Below are 20,081 nucleotides of genomic sequence, written 5' to 3'. Positions count from 1 at the left end.
GCCACATCCACCGCTCTAGGACCGGGCGCAAGGCAGCCGTTACGCGTTTGCCATATGGCTCCTCCCCCCACCTCTGCATTTGTGCTTCTTGCCCCATCTGGTGCACCCGTAGGATTCCGTCCAACGTGGGGTTCTCACCGAGAGCCCTCCAAGGCGTCCTGCCTATTTGAAGTATGGTACTGAGGCATGGACACTAACGATGGGCCTAGTCCACAAGAGTAAAGTCACTATCATCAAAGCTAGCTTGGACTCTCAAAGACAGGGTTAGAAATGAAACTGTCTACGGGACCGAAAGTTACCGACGTAGTCCGTAGAATCAGATAGTTAAAGTGGAAATGGTTTCTAGTAGGGCCGACAGAAACTGGAAATTGTCCAGAAGGGTTATGCGTTTCGGTAACAGCAGTGTGTGTCGTCCTTCGCATATTAAAATATTTCGATAATCTGATGATGAGCTCTGATGATATTTGACAGAATTCATCAATTGTGATTAGTGAGCATAAAAATGGTTGTTATTAAAAAGACTTATGACTTTTGCTGTCAGTAATCATAACTTTGAAAAATTTCAGAGTACCTATCTACACTAAAAAAGATTTTGCGAGAAATTTATTCTAAAAATCCAAATCAGAAAAGTACAAAGTAATAGTTTTATCAGGTATAAATAACTAACTGTGCCCCGCAGTTTCACTTCTGTTGATTTGAGGAAACAACTTACTAAAATTTTATACAGCATATAACCTTCCTTGGTAAATGGATTATACAACACAAAAATAATTTTCAATTTGAACTAGTACTTCCTGAAATTAGCGCGTTTAATACAAACAAAGCCTTCAGCTCTATAATATTAGTATAGATATACGTTTTTTTGGGGATTCCGCGAATAGCCTTTATTAGTATGACTTGCATATACATTATTAAATTCCTAAACTGCAAAACTTAAAAGCAGAAGTCTACAAACACTGAAATTAAATCTTAGAAAGCTTTCATTATTATTCAAATCATAATTTAAAAAAAAAAATGTTTCCTTTGACACGAACACGTAGGCTGTACCTGTCTAGAAATTGAGGCCCAACGTAACGTACGTAAATATTATTCAAAAAATGTATTCTCGTTCGTTTTTTAAGACGTTGCCGGTCTTCTCTGACATCGCATTTTCATGCTTCTTTTCAAGATCTCATTTTTAAATAAAGCTAGCGAGTGATGACGCAACTATATGCAAGGATTTATTAGGCGCTGCAAAGTAATTCAGTATTATGCTTTAACATACGATCTCACTATAAAACGCGTTATATTAATCTAATCGTAATATTAATCTAATGAGCGAACTGTTTGGCGCAAGACTAATGTAATTAAATTTTTAATTACGCTCGACAATGGATATGAATCGTTACAACTTAATTTAATTTTTGTAATAAGCTATTACAAATAGATAATTTACTTGTCGCTTTTTATTAATAAACCTAAACTCTGACACACGAAAGTTGAGTTCTTACAAGGGGAGGCAATGACGTTCCACGTAATAGATAGCGTAGAGTGGTCAATGAAAACATGTCAAAATTTTAAAATATTTTTATCAAATAGGCAATTTCTTATTGTTTTAAAAAAACAATGAAAAAAAAGTCGCCGAGCGTAGGAGTATGATTTCAACCCAAGAGCAGTAAGCGCCAAGAACAGCTTACCATCGTGTGATTGTCGCTGATGATAAAAAGTAAAAATTTTACATTAAGTAAATTTATACTGAAAATATTACATTGTGTAAGAACTAAGTTTAGTTACAGTTCTGGAGTATCACACTAATATTATAAGTTTTTAAGCTATCATGGTAACTACCAACACTTGCTTACACGGGTCTTAATGAGATTGTCATTTTGAAGCTCCCGGTAATGTGAACGTCACAAGTCCAGTCATTTTAGGTTTCATCTGCAGAAAAACTCCTAGAGAGCTGGATTTTTGTATCCACATTTATTACAGCGTTGTAATGAAGATGTGAAAATTCGAAATTTACCGCAGGGCTGGCTTTGTCGCACCGAAGACGCTGCTACCTGTCTTCGGCCTGTGTATTTCAAAGCCAGCAGTTGGATGGCTAACCCGCCATCGGTCGGCTTTTTAAGTTCCAAGGTGTTAGTGGAACTGTGTTATTCCTTAGTCATCTCTTACGAAGAGAAGGGGTGGCTATATTCTTCACTTACGTAACCACACAGCAAAAAAGTTACAAAATTAAAAGGTCATGAAAATCAGTTTTTCGCAAATACCTCGCGACTTATTTCTCGGAGGTCAATAGAGGTTATTATAAAGATTATTTGTCGTAAATTTATCTACAAAAATTAAATGCTTCTTGCATTTTTTTAAAATTAACCGTTTTCGGAGCAAAGCGCTGAGAAAGCGACTAGAATTCACTCACATACTGTATTGTATACCCTACACTAAGGCGTAAACTCTATTGCTTTTTATTCATGTTTTCAAGTGTCTTAAAAACTTATATCTGATACTTAGGCGTTTTGTGAAAAATATACCTGTATTATAGATATTCAAGAAGTATTTTTTGCCGATACTTTTACGACAAACAATTTTTATAATGACTTTATTGACCTCCGAGCAAAAGGTCGCAAGATATTCGCGAAAAACTGATTTTTATGACCTTTTGACCTTTATAACTTTTTTAGCCGGCACGATATCGATGTCGATTTTTCCCATCTACATTACGACGCCGTAATAAAGGTGTATACAAAATTCACCTCACTAGAAATTTTTCCGTAGATGGGGGTTTAAAATCTCTAAAATGACTGGACTATGTACCGGATGCTAGATTCACGGGCGACCAAGATTTTTTTATTTTTTTTTAAATATATAGACTAGCGCTTGACTGCTATCTCACCCGATGGCAAGTGAAGATGCAGCCTAAGGTGGTGCGCGCTTGCCTTGAAGATGCCTATTCACTTTTGATTTAAAGATACCCAAGTTACAGTTCGTTGGAAAAACGGAAGCCGGAAGGGCATTCCAAATTTTTGCGGTGCGTATTAGGAACGAGGAAGCAAATCGTTTAGTGCGAGATCGTGGGATTTCAACCACATAGCGGTGCAGATTCATGCGATGCCTTGCGGTTCGGTGGTAGAACGGTGATGGTGGAACCAAATTGTATAGTTCTAGAACATACTCTCCGAAATACAACCCGTAAAATACCGACAAACAGGCAACCTTGCGCCGATGTTCGAGACTTTGAAGTCTAGAGCAAACCAGCGATTTGTCACCGATGAGTCTTCGCGTCGATCCACAGAATCCAAAGCAGCGAGCTGGTACTTGGCAGAGCCGTCCCATAAGTGGCTGCAGTACTCCATACACGATCGAACTTGTGCTTGGTAGAGAGTAAGAAGCTGTTCCGGTGTGAAGTACTGCCTGACTTTATTGAGGATACCAAGTTTCTTACCAGCAATTTTTGCCCTGGATTCTCTTCACTGTCCGAAGTTCATATTAGACGAGATATTTATGCCTAGAAGATCAATACTATCGATGACCGGTACAGATACACCTCGGAAAGTCGGAGCTAATGGGAATGGACTCCGTTTAGCGGTGAAAAGACACGCTTGCGTTTTGGAAGCAAATTTGACTAGGTTGGCGTCACCCCAATCGGATACCTCTTTCAAAGCCAAATTCATGCGTTCAACCAGAGCCTCTCTATGCTCATGAGTTTCAGCCCCACCAGCTCGGGGACCGGACACGTATCTCCGTAACAGTGCTGTCATCCGCGTATCCAAAGATGCCGGGCATGTCCATATCGTGATATTCAGTTTTCGTGTGTCACACTTTTTGACTAAGGATTTTTTTGTTTTTTAAAATCAATGCTTTTAATGCATGTACATCAATATTTAACCATGCTCCAATTACGAGATTTTTTAACTAAATGTAATGTATTCGTATCTCTTTTAATGTGTATAGATAAACTTATTTTTATTCATTAATTTTGATAAAATTAGTTTTTAACGTGAAATTAACAAATTTAAGAATAATTAAATACTTTATCACCTTGCTTAAATACTGATAATAAGTGACTTAATATGACAATGTTACATTTGACGTATAAAGTTTTGGCTACTAAGTTTCTGTAAAGAAATTTAAAATCCGGCCGTTCAAAGAATGCGTTTGTGACACCTGTCAATTCGTCATGACTAGTGATGTACAATAAATAATATTTAGTAACGTTATTTATTGCATTCATTATACATATTTATTCAATTTAATTTATATCTTGTCATTTTTTATAGGAATTATATTTCAATATATTCAATAAATATTCCCAATGTAAATAAATTTTAATGACTCAATTGAATTGAATCGTAATTTCTGAATGTAACGAAGCGAAAAAATAAATAAAAATGCTTTATTTATTTGGAAAATGTGTATTATGACATACATAGTTTTAAGCCTTAAACAAGACTATGTCAAGCAATTTAATCTTCCAATTCGCTTGAGGAGTCACTGTCATCTTCACTAACGTGTATAATCAAATTATGATCAATCAGTATATAGTATCTATACGGATATCGCCGTCAAAGTCATCAAATATAATCTTTTTAGTTTTTGAAATCACCTTCATCCAGTCATCTCTTGTGACTTTTTCGCATGCTTCTTTTAAAAACATATTCATCTTTTTTATGCCATACGGTGGAGAAATATTATGACGGGCTACATAACCTTTAATTTGAGCCCAAATTAGCTAAATGGCATTGTACTGGCATTGGTACGGAGGAATTCGGAGAACGCTATTTTGGGTTGCCATTTTTTACCAGAAATATAAAGTAGTAAGTAATTTTATTTTCAATTTTTATTTTATTTATCTGACTGATATTATGACACCAATTTGCTTAGGCAACTTTGCGATTTCCTGAAGAGTGACCTAGGCGACACAGTGTCTGTCTGACACTGTCTAAATCGTCTGTAATAGACGGACTAAGGCTGTTGAGAGAGAGAGAGAGAGAGAGAGAGATTATAAAATTATAACGTTTTATTTTATATTATACCGACAGATTACATTAAGATTACAAAAACATTCGATTACAATTCCCTTGTTATTTTGTCACATCACTACAAAAACAAACAGTGGACATAACGTTGAAACAGCGCCGTTTGACGTGGTTTGACTTTTAAAAGCTATTGTTTTTATATTTGTTAATTAATTAATTGTAATAATTGTAGCCCAAAATTAATACATTTATTTATTTGAAATAAAATCTCAATATTTGAAATTTTCCGTAAATTGTACGTTGTTTCAAAGTTACATCGCCTAATCGACCACGACCTGTCCGAAACGCATTCTTTGAGCGGCCGGACTATATACTTTTTATTAATCTCCACTTGAAATATTTCAGGTTTTGAGAATCTTTATGTTTGATTGCATAATATTTTATATTATTTAATAATGATTGTGAAATAAAAATACTACTGGTTATGACATATCCATCAATTGATCACAACGATAATAATCGTCTAGACTATAATATGCCTTTCAAGTTATTATTATGTGGTGTTTTGAAGTATTTTTTATATCCTATTGATATTATTAATTCTAAGGACTACATAACAGTATTTATGTAAATTTATACTAAAAATCGACACTGAAAATCTTATTCGTAATTATTGTTTTCTTAACAAAAGAGATTTGATTTCACGTGTGTCTATTTTAAATATTATGTTAAATTGTAATTTTTGTTAAATTTACAGGTTTCTGTAACCTACAGAAAAAGCTCCATTCATAACTATGTGTGTATAAGTAAACCATGTACCTATATGGTGTAGTAGTTTATATGACAATATTAGGCTAATATTATCAAAAGATACAGATTACAGACGAAAGATGGATACTGTTCTTTGACGATTAGCAGGAAAGTGGACATAGGGTGCCAATCAAACCACCAATTGCAACTTTCCTGCTAATCGTCAAAGAATATTTATAATAAATGGACACAACGATAAATAATGATGGATACTGTGTTAGCAAGTTTTAGGCTCTATAGCAGTGACATTAGTTTTTTTTATTTAACTCTTTTGCAAGTACTTAGTTTTTTTTTAAATAATACTTACTATATCTGTGAATTTTATGGATTTGAAATAAATCATTTTAATTTTTTATAGGTAAGTTGTTTCGGCACGTGAAACTAATACTCCAATTCAATCCGCGAATAACGTAATTCACAGTCAATCTTATAAAATAATTGTGTCAAATTTTTTTAAAGTCATAAATAGTAATTAACATACTCACAAGAATATTGTGAGGAGCTTTCACTGTACTTTACGAATAATAAACTTGTAAATTTAATAAATAAATAAAGAAACATAAGGCCATCAAATTAGAGCCGTGAAGAAGCACTGCCACTACTAGTTTTCATAAAACTTCTAGAAGCACATTCGGTCGGAATCCATTGCGTAACTGACGAACATCACTAGAATTTGCCAAAGCATTACAGACGCACGTCTGCTGCGCCACAGTCGCGCTACTGGAACGCTTCTCTTTGGAAGCGCCACTGCAGCGCCTATTAGGCGCCGTAATAGTTAAAATAGATTTTTTGATTAATGTCAAGTAAGTTACATTTTGTACATTTGTAAGCACAATTTATTCCTATGTTAGTCGTATAAAAAGTTTTTTTCTGCTCTGATTTTTCATACTTAACACGTTGAACGCCAGACCAAAAATCATGTTTAGTTCAGTGGGCCGCGACGGACACCATGTGACTGCCATTATATTGGGTCCAAGAGGCCACGTCAGACACCATGTGTCCGCATGCCCTCGATCACTTCAGAAGCCTCTAGGGAGCCGACGGACAGTGTTTCGACTGTTTTTACTAAGGCAAGTGACCCGCGCGGCCTCACACTGCAATAAGGCCACATAGCACAAAAAAAAAAATCCAAAACACTTTGTATTTATAGGCTTTTTAACAAGTTGTTTCCAAAAATGTTATAGCTGGTATCTGCCACTTGAGATCTTGGAAAATAATGGGTAAATCACTGTTTCCGTCAGTTGCCCATTATTTTTGAGGTTTTCGCTGACAATATTTGCAGAAAAACACCTTAACAATTTTTTGACGATTCTCGATTTATTGGTGTGGCCTCCGGCGAAAGTATGCTGTCGGACATATGGTGTCCGTCATGGCATCCAACGTGTTAAGCTCGAATACTTATGGTATTTTGAAATTTGTCACGTCATTGATATATATGTAAGCTATTAAACATACTTGTGCATATAATAATTAACAGACAATTGCTCTTAGATATATATTTGTTATTATAACGCCTTTTCAAAGATTATTTTGAATATAAAATCAAGTTGTTAATTGTCGGTTGTACTACAATAGATAAACACAAGATTGTAAAAAACTATAATGGTGAATAATAGGTAAAGTTATACCTGTTATTAATGGTATGTAATTCGACCTTAAGTGGTAAAACTTTTAACCAAAAAAAAAAAAAAAAAACATTTCGGGTGTAAATTAAAAAAAATAATTATTTTAATCATATCAAAGTATCAGATATATAATTTTGTGGCTCTAGCTATCCAGCTAACTATGCAACGTGAAATGGTCGCAAGGTTGAGGTCCTGTTAAAAACATTTCGGGTGTAAATTAAAAAAAATAATTATTTTAATCATATCAAAGTATCAGATATATAATTTTGTGGCTCTAGCTATCCAGCTAACTATGCAACGTGAAATGGTCGCAAGGTTGAGGTCCTGTTATTGAAAGTATTCCTTGTCATACATAGATTAGCAAATGTGCAGGTATTTGATCCTTAGGTATTAGGTCGTTTCCAATTAATAAATTCATTCAATTTGTTGTGTTTATACTTTAGCATTAAGACTCTTTCTATCAATTTTTATTATACATGAGTATTTAATAGTACATCATTTTCGTACTTGCCAAAGACTTTTTTGTATGTGATATGTTTATTTACTTTTGTACTTAGAATGTAAACTGTATTTCTACATTAAATAATTTAGGTATATATAAATAAAACAATTGTTTTAATTGAGTCCTTTATTTTTACGAATATTTGAAGTACTTACTAAATAAAAATATAAAATAAAAAGTTTGCATCAACTGTAACATAACGTAAAAGATTTTTTTTTAATTTTTTTTTTTATTTTAATCTGTGAACTTACAATAATTGTGTTTGTTTGCAAACGAAAAAAAACTCGACTTCAATTACGTAGACTAGTAATACTAGACGAAAAAATAGTCAAGTAAACACGCATTATTAAAAATAACTCAAAAAGCCCTAGTCCAATCTCGATCAAATTTAAATGGGACCACAAGCCAAGCAGCAGCTTTCAATTAAAAAAAGAAGTATCAAAATCTGTCCACCCAGAAGTTCCACCACGTTCCATAAGTTCATACAGAAAAAAAATAGTGGAATGAAAAAAAAGAAGGTTTTAATCCTTTTTTGAAGTCGGTTTAAAGTAATAATAATCTTATTCAGGTCTGTCAAAATTTTATAGATTACTAGCTGACCCCGTAAACGTTGTTTTGCCATTTATGTTATTAACTCCTTAATCCCCCCTCCCCCTTATAACTTGAAGTATGATAATAATGGTGTTTGCAGGCAAACGAAGAAAAACCGACTTCAATTATATCGACGAGTAATACAACGAAGGTAGACGAAAAAATAGTCAAGTAAATACGCATTATCAAGGATTACTCCCAAAAGTTGTAATCAGATCTCGATGAAATTTAAATGTGACCACATAATAAACATCAAACACAAAAATTATCAAAATCGGTACACCCAGTAAAAAGTTATGGGGATTTTCGAGAGTTTCCCTCGATTTCTCTAGGATCCCATCATTAGATCCTGGTTTCCTTATCATGCTACTAAATATAGGGATATCTCCTTTTTAACAAAAAAAGAATTATCAAAATCGGTTCATAAACGACGGAGTTATCCCCGAACATACATTAATATATATATACACATACAGTCGAATTGAGTAACCTCCTTTTTTGATGTCGGTTGCACACAAAATTTCATAAAGTTAATCGGTCCACCCGTTTCTGAGGAGTATTATAACTAACATCGTGACACGAGAATTTTATATTACAGATCACAATTCAAAATACTAGATGATGCGTTGCTTCACTCACGTCGTTTGTGGTAACATAAAAAATCTTACTAAGTATGAATGAATCTCGAGATTAACATCTAATTAATAAACACTTCTATATCTTGCTCTGAATATTAACATTATCAATGTCATTTTGAACTTTTTTCTTAATAAGATTCTCGCCATGAACACGCATGTGTACTTTAAGATTATTATTTCCTGTAAATGCTTTCTGACATATTGTACAGACGTACGGTTTTATACCTGAAAGAAAAACATATTTACATTAATAAAGAGATTATTGATGTTGTAACATACAGCATGTCATGTAAGTTATACAAGAATTAAGTTTTAGATCTTTGTTTATTTTAATATTTCGTATATAATTATAGAAAATAAGGATTATGTCGTGCCCTCGACATCACGATTTCTTTTGAAGTACTTCATCTTAATTATCACATTAAATAGTTCCTCTTTAATTATTACCGTTCTACAAAAACGATATTTGTTATAAACTACGCAAAAAAACAGAACGTTACTGTTAAAACGCCCGAAGCGTCAATGAGTATGAGAGTTACTACAACTTGATTTAGTTTCGACAATTTTTTATTTAAATAATAAAATGAAATTAACTAAATTTTTTGTGCTGTGTGGCTACGGCACTAAAGAATTTAGCCACCCCCTCTCTTCCCGTGGGTGTCGTAAGAGGCGACTAACAAGGGATAACAAGGTTCCACAACCACCTTGGAACTTAAGAAGCCGACCGATGGCGGGATAACCATCCAACTGCTGGCTTTGAAATACACAGGCCGAAGACGGGCAGCAGCGTCTTTGGTGCGACAAAGCCAGTACTGCAGTCACCAACCCGCCTGCCCAGCGTGGTGAGTATGGGCAAAACACATGAGTTCACGTTATTTTTGGCGTAAACTTGTGGAGGCCTATGTCCAGCAGTGGACTGTATAGGCTGTAATGATGAATGATGAACTAAGTTTTAAATGGTAATAACAAGTGAGCAGTGAGGCAAGTAGAAGGGGCGCACCGGTGTGCGTGCGGCGGTGCTTGATGAGCACGCAGGTGGTGTAGAAGGCCTTGGGGCAGAACTCGCAGCGCTTGGAGCGCACGCCGTCGTGGCGGTCGCGGTGCGCCCGCAGCGCGCCGCTCGAGCGGAAGGCGGCGGGGCAGCGCGCGCAGCGGTGGCGCCGCAGCGCCTCGTGCGACTCCATGTGCCTGCTCAGCTGCACCACCGGTTATTGGTTTGGCTCATTCTATGGACGCTATACACGTTACGGCTTTCGTTATGGTTTTATGGAGGACATACGTTAGGGTTTAATGGTTTTAGCCGTGAATGCCTTACCGATTCGACGCTTTAAAATCGGCCCTATATTAAACACTATTGTCGACCCTCGGAGTTTCATCAAAGGACAAATCGTAAAAGTCGCTTTAAAATAATGCATTTTTGTAATGGGGAAAGAATTATTGAGATCAGTTCGGTGGTTGCAATGCCAGAACAACTTTCCTTATTATTTATCTATATAGTATGTAAAACTACGTAAATTACTATCATATACGACACATATATACCAGGAATACTAAAATTAGGATTAAGGATTTAATGGTATAACAAAGGAGCTGAGATCTCTAATAATTTTCCGAATAAAATAAAAGAAGTATTTAATTTTTTTTTATTATCTATCTTATCTATCTTATCTAGTATTTTTTTAAAATTATTTTATCAAATAGTAAATAAAATTCTACACAATAATATATTTATTTTAAATATATATTGTGCGAGCTTCACCATATTGTGTAAAGACCATGGGATTGTTAACTCGTAGTACTTAAATTAACTCCTGCGAAATGCACACAAAACGAACCTAGACGCCCAGAACACGATTAATATCAAGTGTATTTTACAGACAAGTTAGAGAGCGTTCATAAAATACGTGAGATGTTTAGGGGGGGGGGGGGTCGATTCAAATCTCATCTAATCTTACGTAGGAGAGAGAGGGGAGGCCTCGGCAAATATCACGCAATTTTTTTTCAGATTGAAACAAAAAAAAATTATACTATTTTGGTCCATTTAATCCAGATTGTACATGCTTAAGATTTAATCTTAAGCGTAATCGTAATACGATTAAGATCATTCACTAATTCGTTCGAAAGAAAATAATTTCATCCGTACTTCGACGTTATACGTCTACTGACTGTCAAACCACCATATTTGTTTTATGCCAACGGCTTAGAGTGGCTAGATCAGAACGAAGTTGAAGGAGCTGATGATTTTACTGAAAATCATATGTACATGTTGGTTCCAATAGCCTCTCTTGAGACCGCCCATGTTTCTCCATGGACTGAATTAGAGTAGATATTCTTTTTTTAATCACAGTGGTTACGATTTAAGTATTCTATTCTTAAATTTATTACACTTATAATTAAACTCTCAGCAATATTGATTACTAGTCTTAACTAGTCGTAAATTAAAACATTTTTTTTTTCTTTTTACAATAACAATCCAACGCGTTTACGTAAGAAACCCACATTTTGAAAAATCTTACGTGAGATTGGGGAATGGGCGAGGGGTGGAATAAAATCTCACGACATCTTACCAGGGGGGGGGGACAGAAAATTTAAAAAAAAACACCTCACGTAATTTATGGACGCCCACTTATGAGGTTCGAACCCCACTAGAGAAACGGCCAGTTGCTTTGAGCCAAACCAATATTTGAAAAATAATCCATTGATATCTTAGAGATAGTCTTCAATACGCGAATGATCATAAGGAATTCAATATATCATTTCAGTTAAAAGTATTATTTTAGTATTACCTGTCTCGTTCCGTAAAATGTTTTGCCGCAAGTAGGACACACTGACAATTTTGAGAGACATTTGTGTTTGTCACGGATGAGTCTGCTGCCGAAGACTCGGTTACACTTTCTACAGTAGACTCTCTCGGGCGTATGTCTACTCAATTTATGTGACTAAAAGTTAACAACAAAAAATTGTTATATATTGGTATATACATGTATATGTTGACTAATTTATCTTACGTTAGTATAATACGAAATACGAATGTTACGTTTATATATTACATACTAACTGTGCCCGCGACTTCGTCTGCGTGGAATTTACTTTTTTGTTGTACACCTACTCACTATACTTTCTTGCACATACCAAGGTTGGCTAGTAGAAAACGCATCAGCGTTAAGCCCGCCTTTTGTACACACTTTTATAAGTACAATTATTGTACAATGAAGAATTTAAATAAATAAATAAATAAATTAAATAGATAGTAAACACTTTACTACATAAACGACTAGGAGCGAATATAAATGTATCTCATAGTGCCAATAATATTATTAACAAATTAATTAAATCAAATAATGTTTAGATTATGAACTCACATTTATATGTAGGTACATAATTATAATTTTTTCCTTTACAAGAAAGCACATAAATTTACATTTCATACTTACTTTAAGATTACTTCGAAAATTGCAGGTAAAATCACACTGATCACAAGTAAACGGCTTGCGTTCCATATGAACCGCCACATGTGATTTCATTTGCTGTTTAGTTTTAAATCTGGAATTATGTACACTTAACAATCAAAATTTTTAAATCCCATTACACATGCATAAAAAAAATATTTTCAAATACACTTTGATCTTGCAAACAAAGTTTTCTGAACTGATCTGGATTTATTGCCTTTCGAGTATCTCCATCGTGTCTCGGAGAGCACGTAAACATGTCGGTTCCGGCTTTTATCATAGACACCTGATAGCGCTCGTTATACCGCAGTGGAGTAGCGTGTTGAGATACGAGCCCCGATGCAAAATAGTTCGTCGAGTGTGAAATTTTCTCTGTGAGATTTTTTCTAACTTCATTATTCACATGTCGCGTTACTTATGCCATTTTTTAATTATGAACCAATAAACTATTTTAGCTTTTTAAATTTATACATATCCTGTTTTTTAAATTCGAAGAAGTTATAAGCAAAATAGTTCGTCTAATTGTTAATCGATGAAAAACAGTTCGTATTTCGGTGAAATAAATAAATTAATAATTAATTAATAATAGTTAAATTAATTCTTTGGTAATTCTGTGTCATTTGTCAAGTGAGACAGTATAAATTCTGAAATGAAAATTTCTGTTTTTTTCATTACTTTTCAAATAACAATGGGTCGTGGCAAACCCGTGTGTTAAGAGCTTTGAAAGCGAATAGCTTGTGCGGTCGATGCTGGCAAATCAAGTTACCAAATATCTAAAGACTTGATACTTCCCAGGTCTACAGTCCAATCTATTATTCAGCACTATAAAAAGAATAGAACGACTTCTTGTTTGAAGAAAACTGGTCGACCACACACATTGGTCACAATTGCAGCAGAAAACAGAATCCTGAAAAAAATTATCAAAAATAATCGTCGTGCTCGAGCTGGAGAACTCATGGTGCAATGGAAGGCCATGATTCACAAAGACGTCTCAGTTGATACTTGCAAAAGAGTCCTAAAAAGAAAGGGTTACGGATTTTACACCGCTAAGGAGAAACCACTGTTGACTGCTGTACAAAAGAAAAAGAGGTTGAAGTATGCTCGTGATCATTTAAATTGGACTTCCGATCAGTGGCATAGTATCATTTGAAGTGACGAGTCCAAATTTGAAGTGACAGTCGGCGATAAAAGGAAAAAGTGATTCCGAACAAAAAGAGGCATTTCATACTGATTGTCTCAAACGCAAAGTGAAGTTTCCAGCGTCTCTTATGATATGGGGCTGCATGTCTGCAGAAGGTGTTGGTGGTATGCACTTTGTGGATGGTTCTATCAATTCTGCAAGGGAAAGGATTTTGGAAAAGAATTTTCTGCCCTCTATTCCGTCACTCAAGCATCAAGATTCCTTCATTTTTCAACAGGCTGGTGCTTCCTGCGGCTAAGATCTAGATTAGGTAAAACCGAATTTCGGGACCGTGGGGGGATGGGGGAGGGGAGGGTGAGGAACACTACCCCTGGTACCACTATCACACCTCGGAACCCCATGGTTATGGAGATATCAATGGTTAAAGTTTTGAGGTTAGAAGAAGAATTGGTCATTCGTTAGTTAAGTGGCCTCCAATTTATGGGGTGAAATGGGGGTGGGAGGGTAAAGGGTGGTGGGGAGGGTGGGTTTTTTAGCCCCCCGTAGTGTGCGTTTCGCGTAAACCCCGTGGTTTCGAAGATATCGTGTTTGAAGTTTTGGGGTTAACTTTACGTGATTCAGAGATATTACAATACCTTAGAGCTCCGTGTCTGACTCCACCTTAACTCCGATGCAGCGGGAAGTGCACTCATATGCTCCATTCACCAACTTTCACATTTTATTTTCGAAAAAATTTACGTAAAAACGATCTCGATTGCAAGATCAACAAACGATACGAACTGACGCTTAACGACTGACAAATCGACATTTTTAAACAAAATAACGCGTCAGACATAATATTCTAATAAAATTAGTAACATTGCGTGCTAGAATATAGGTTTAGAAATTCGAAAAATACCCAAAACCGAATCGGAGCACCCCACTGTCCACGTGGTCTTGGTCTGTCCTACCCCTAGAGTGTTTTTTTTGTGCCGCGGAGGCGCGGAGGGAGGGCAGCCCTCGCCCGCCGTGCGAAAGCGCGCGAACGAATGCGTAGAGGAGCGGCTGAGGCTGGTCGCCGAAGGCGACCAGCCTCCGCTGCGGAACGGAGCATGAGTGAGCGTGCTTTCGCACGCAAGGGCGGAAGGGCTGCACTTCCCGCAGCGCCGGAGCCAAGCGTTCCTCTAATTTTCGAAATTCTTCTTCTAACCTCCAAACTTTAACCATGGATATCTCCATAACCATGGGGTTCCGAGGTGTGACAGTGGTACCAGGGGTAGCGTTCCCCACCCTCTCCCCCCCCATCCCCCCACGGTCCCGAAATTCGGTTTTACCTAATCTAAAGCTTTACCCTTCCTGCCATACTGCAAGGACAACAAAGACGTGGCTATTGGCGAAAAGCATCTCTACAATCGAATGGCCATCTAACAGCCCGGACTTGTCGCCGATCGAAACCCTATGGTGGAAAATGAAAAAAATAAAATCTCCGTAAAAATCCATCAAGATCGAAGAGCGACTTAAAGGCTAGGCTCTTGGCTGTCTGGGAGTCAATTACGCCTGAGGAGTGTGCAGCGTTGGTTGCAACCATGCCTCTTCGCATTAAAGCTATCATTAAGAGCAAAGGCGACAACAAGGGTAGACGAATACTTTTGCGTTATGTTTTTTAGAACATTTTTTTAAATATTTTATGTTATGCAAAGTCATGAAAGAATTTCAGTTATGTTAAAATAAACTTTAAAATGTTCCTCAATTGTGGTTTACTTTTTATTAAGCGTTCTTAATTATTTTACCAATATTTACTTTCTATACATATTTTACGCTTTGCACTACTTTTCATACTAGACGAACTATTTTGCATCGGGGCTCGTAAACTGCGACGTTTCTTCTATATTAAGAAAGAAGCCTTTGCCCAACAGAATGTTACATGCTTATTCAGTTCAGCACCTTAATACTAAAACATTGTTAGGTTCGGTTAAAAATGCTTAAATACCATGTTTATATGCACTATTTAAGTACCTCTTTTTTAACCGATTTCAAAAAAGGAGGAGGTTACTCAATTTGACCGATAGATACCTATATATGCTGTGACGAAGGAAAATATTATACTTACTCTTTTGAACAATAGTCACATATAAATCTTTTATCTGAATGACATCTCCAAATGTGCTTTTGTAATAGTCTAGGCGTTTTCGAAGATTTATTACACAGTGGACATCTTAACAGAATTTTCTATAATTTTAAAGTAAAACAACTAATTATTCGATGTTTAGACTTTTAAAAATTAACAACCTTATAGTTTTCAAATAATAGTCAATATATTGTATTATTGTAATTTTTGTGTATAGCATACTTTGTTCTTAAAAGAAATTAAAACGAGGTAACAAAAACAATTACCTCATTAGCTGAATGAATATTTTTGTAATGGTATTCCAAATATGGAGATGACTTAAAGCGCTTAAAACAGATATGACAGATTTTATCTTTGCATTGCACATGTTCTAATCGGTGAGAGAATAGCTGCTGCCAGTCGGTAAACTTTTCTTTGCATAATAAACACATTTTATCATATTTATGACTTTCTATGTGATTTGACATGGAACTTTTCTCATTAAATGAGTTAGAACACAAACCTGAAATTAATATTTATGTTAATCTACATATTGTAATAATAATTTCATTACTAATCTAAAAAATATATAAAAATTATTACCACAAGGAAATTGTTGTTGCACTGTTGTTTTCTTTCTTTGCTCTTTAGAACAAACTGAAACAATGTCTCTTTTAAATTTGCAATCAGGTTAAATAATATAAATATAATTTTATTATGAAATTGATTTATTATTTTTATTTTTTTATTTGATTGGGGGGGGGGGGTACAAGTTAACCTTTGTTTCGCCGACGATATCATCTTTGCGGAGATGTTGGAGGAGCTATGAATTGGTACAAAACTCTGAAGAATGCATCCTGCCTGTTTTGACAAACATTGCCGAGACGTGGACACTGACAAAGGGAAGAGTTCACAAGCTTAAAGTCGCTTAAAGTGCAATTGAACGGGCTATGCTTGTAGTCTCTCAAAGATAGGATCAGAAATTAGACTATCTGAGAAAGAACGAAAGTAACCGACATAGCTTGTAGAATAAGCAAGTTGAAGTGATAGTGGGCTAGTTGCCTATGTCGTAGAACCAATGGCTGCTGACGACGCACTCTGGCCCGCTAGACTGAAGATTTACATAAGATTGCCAATTGTAGCTGGATGAGGATTGCGGAAAACCGACTGCGATAGACTTTAAGTGATAAATGAGCCTAAGCTACTCTCAGCCCACATCACAAACTTAAGCTGTGTATTGGAACATAATAGCAAGAATATTGTGATAAAAATATGTAATGATTTTGCAGCATAGCAATGCTTAAAAATGGTGGTAAGGGGTTGAAAAAATCTGCTTAAATAATATTAAAAAATTAAAAATATCAATCATTATTTTTTAAATATTAATAATAAATTCAAATTTTATTTTAGATAATTAAATTTTATATAAAATCAAAAGAATACCTTGAATAAATTTATCACATTTCACTTCAATTTCATCAAGATCATTTCCAAATTGATCATCGGTACTCGGAAAATCTTGTATATCATGTACATCAGTAGTAATCTCTTGGTTTTCATCTATTTCTCTTTTATAAACTCCATTCTTCATAATATGACGATTTTCTATTGTGTCTTCCTGTTTTAGTTTCTGTAAATCATGATAATTATACTTAAAAACGATTTTGATGCTTTTATTAAGTAAAATAGTAATATTTACCTCTTCAAAAACATAATCTGTCTGCATAACATTATGAGCTAGGATGCATTTGTTTCGAAACTCCACAAACAGGTTTAGCATTTTTATACAATTTTCACATAATTTTTGGTTCGTAACATCACACATTTGAATCTAAAACAAAAATATTTTAAACTAATATACGTATTTTTATTTTTTTAGTTAAATTTAAATAATTAATTTTGATACCTTCAAATCAGTCAGCAAATTAAAGTATGACACATATTGATCATCAAAAGGCATCAGTTTTAGATCTTCATTAGACTTAAAACATATTTTACACTTAATCATTGTATCGAAGAACTATAGAAATAAAAATATACAAATATTAAACAATTGAGATATTGAAGTTGACACTTGACACTGAAAATGGTATTCTTAGTGCTGCCAAATGCCAAATATGAAATACTCATTTATTACTTGTTCTCCCCATTACCGTTTTATATCGGTTAATTCTAAAAATCAAATAAAAATTCGAATTGACTAAAAAAAAATGGCAGTTATAGAGACTGGCGATAGAAAAAGTGAAAACTTAGAATTTTTAGTATTGAAATTCGAAATGTCATTACGTTTGAATTAAAATTATCAACACTGTTATGTCGGTGACGCAAACGCACGAGATTTCACCCATCCAAAAACCAAAAAGCGTGTAACGCGCTCATTACACGACCGTTGCGCGAACGCCAGTCATGATCATGTCGGAGACGCGAACCCATAAAATTTTACCCTACCAAAAAGTGCCCAACGTGGCTGAAGAAGTTAAAGGCCTTCTACACGGTCGGGATCGACCGCCGACCATCATGTTCTTGGTCGGGTCAACCAATTTTTGTATTCATTCTACACGGTCGGTGGTTGACTCAACTTGTCAGTTCTTCTCTGGTATTTGAAGCGATGGCTCTTGCATTTTAAAACAACAGAAGGTGGGTTTGGCAATAACTTTTTTATACTAAAGTGAAGTTTTTTGGTTCTTTTCTTTGTATAAATCGGATCCAATGTTCGAAAGACATGTCAAATCAATATATAAAGATATAAATTCGGTCAGAACCTTTCGTTCGTGGCGTTCGTTTTGCGAATCCATTGCAACACGTGGTGACATGCGCCCGTGACCATAGATAATACACTTAAACTAGCTACCCGTGACGACAGCGTTCCAGACGGTCGGAACATAGTCGGGATCGACCACGAACATAGCCTGTGGCGAGAGATACGCTCGCGACTAACGGCCGAACCCAATATTCAATCTAAAGATAGAGATAGGTAGTTATCATCGACTGCTTATAACTAACTATCTATCCTTTGTAGTTGTCCCAATAATTCGCATAAGGGACTACTATCTCCAGTTAGCTGTAGATAGACCGGCTACCTGAGCTCTTCCTTACATTCCAGTATACGCAGCGTCACAGACGGCCTCAGTTATGTTACACAGATGTTTTGTAGTATTTAAATTTGTCATACAAATTTTATTCATATTAAAGTAATCTTGTTTTATAAAAATATGGACAAATTAATTTTTACACAGACTTTTTAATTTATAATAAATGATATTATTTTAATATGGAATCCATGGTAAATCTAGTAACGGAACGTTTTAACACGACACGAAAAGACGCTACGACGCCATTACGCTTTATTGAATCGTTGTTTCGTTTGAATTTGTAAATTTTTTTTACAAATCAATTTATACAAATCATTGCAAATTATAGGTATATTCACCAAATTGTTTGTTTTATTCACAAGATGAGTAAAGTAAGTATTATTTCACAAGAAACATATTATTTTTATTCAATTAATTGTTGCAAAAGAGCAATATCACTTGAACTGCTACTTGAACTTGAGTCTGCCATTATTTTTCACTCGAAATTAATTTTATTTATACAAAGAAAATACTTTTTCAATTAATAAATCTTAGTTATCCCCCGAAAACTATAGATCGGATATTGTTGTTACTAAAGATAACCAACGTTACTGACAGATAGAACTCTATTATTATTGGGACGCTTACACTGTCATTTTCATACGAACTGTTATCTCTAGTAAGCTATCCTCCCTCTCGTCGATAGACAGCTTTGAAGGATAAGATTGCCTATCGTCGACAAGTTTATTGGGTCAGTAAAATGAATGATAGATAGATATTTCTGTCTCTAGTAGGACATAACCAGAGATAGATTGAATATTGGGTTCGGCCGCTGGCCGTTGACATCAACCGAATATTGGTCGGGTCAACCGTTTTCCACACTGTCCATTTTTATATCAACCCGACCAAGGACATGATGGTCGGCGGTCGATCCCGACCGTGTAGAAGGCCTTTTATCACTTCAAAAATATTTTATGTTAAAAACAAAACTACTTTGTTTTTAAACATTTTTTGAATATCATATCAAAAATTGACCGCTCCAGCGGGATTCGAACCCCACAACACACGGTCAGTCGGAGACGCGGGTTCGAATCCCGCTGGAGCAGTCAATTTTTGATATGATATTCAAAAAATGTTTAGAATCCCTAATGTGTGGGTAAACACAAAAATAAAATCGTACATACTTTGTTTTTATTTTACTTTAATGGTTTAC

The 20,081-nt window shown here is 35.2% G+C and overlaps 1 protein-coding gene and 1 long non-coding RNA gene across 2 annotated transcripts; one reads left to right on the top strand and one right to left on the bottom strand.

Moving 5' to 3' along the window:
- Positions 1-7,155: 7,155 nt before the first annotated feature.
- LOC123655670 lies at positions 7,156-7,997 on the top strand. Its single transcript, XR_006743444.1, has 2 exons — positions 7,156-7,573; positions 7,706-7,997. It is a non-coding gene; the product is annotated as an uncharacterized LOC123655670 (long non-coding RNA).
- Positions 7,998-16,041: 8,044 nt separating this feature from the next.
- LOC123655667 (hypermethylated in cancer 2 protein-like) lies at positions 16,042-17,910 on the bottom strand. Its single transcript, XM_045591426.1, has 5 exons — positions 17,704-17,910; positions 17,497-17,628; positions 17,241-17,427; positions 16,401-16,454; positions 16,042-16,320 (listed from the first exon to the last, which is right to left on the bottom strand). Exons 1-5 carry the CDS (start codon positions 17,803-17,805, stop codon positions 16,058-16,060), a joined length of 738 nt encoding a protein of 245 aa, XP_045447382.1. The 5' UTR covers positions 17,806-17,910; the 3' UTR covers positions 16,042-16,057.
- Between the last annotated feature and the right edge of the window lie 2,171 nt (positions 17,911-20,081).

Source organism: Melitaea cinxia, chromosome 8 (genome assembly GCF_905220565.1).
Source record: "Melitaea cinxia chromosome 8, ilMelCinx1.1, whole genome shotgun sequence".
NCBI lineage: Eukaryota > Metazoa > Arthropoda > Insecta > Lepidoptera > Nymphalidae > Melitaea > Melitaea cinxia.
Note: the sequence above shows the minus strand (reverse complement) of the source record. Positions and strands in the feature narration are given on the sequence as shown.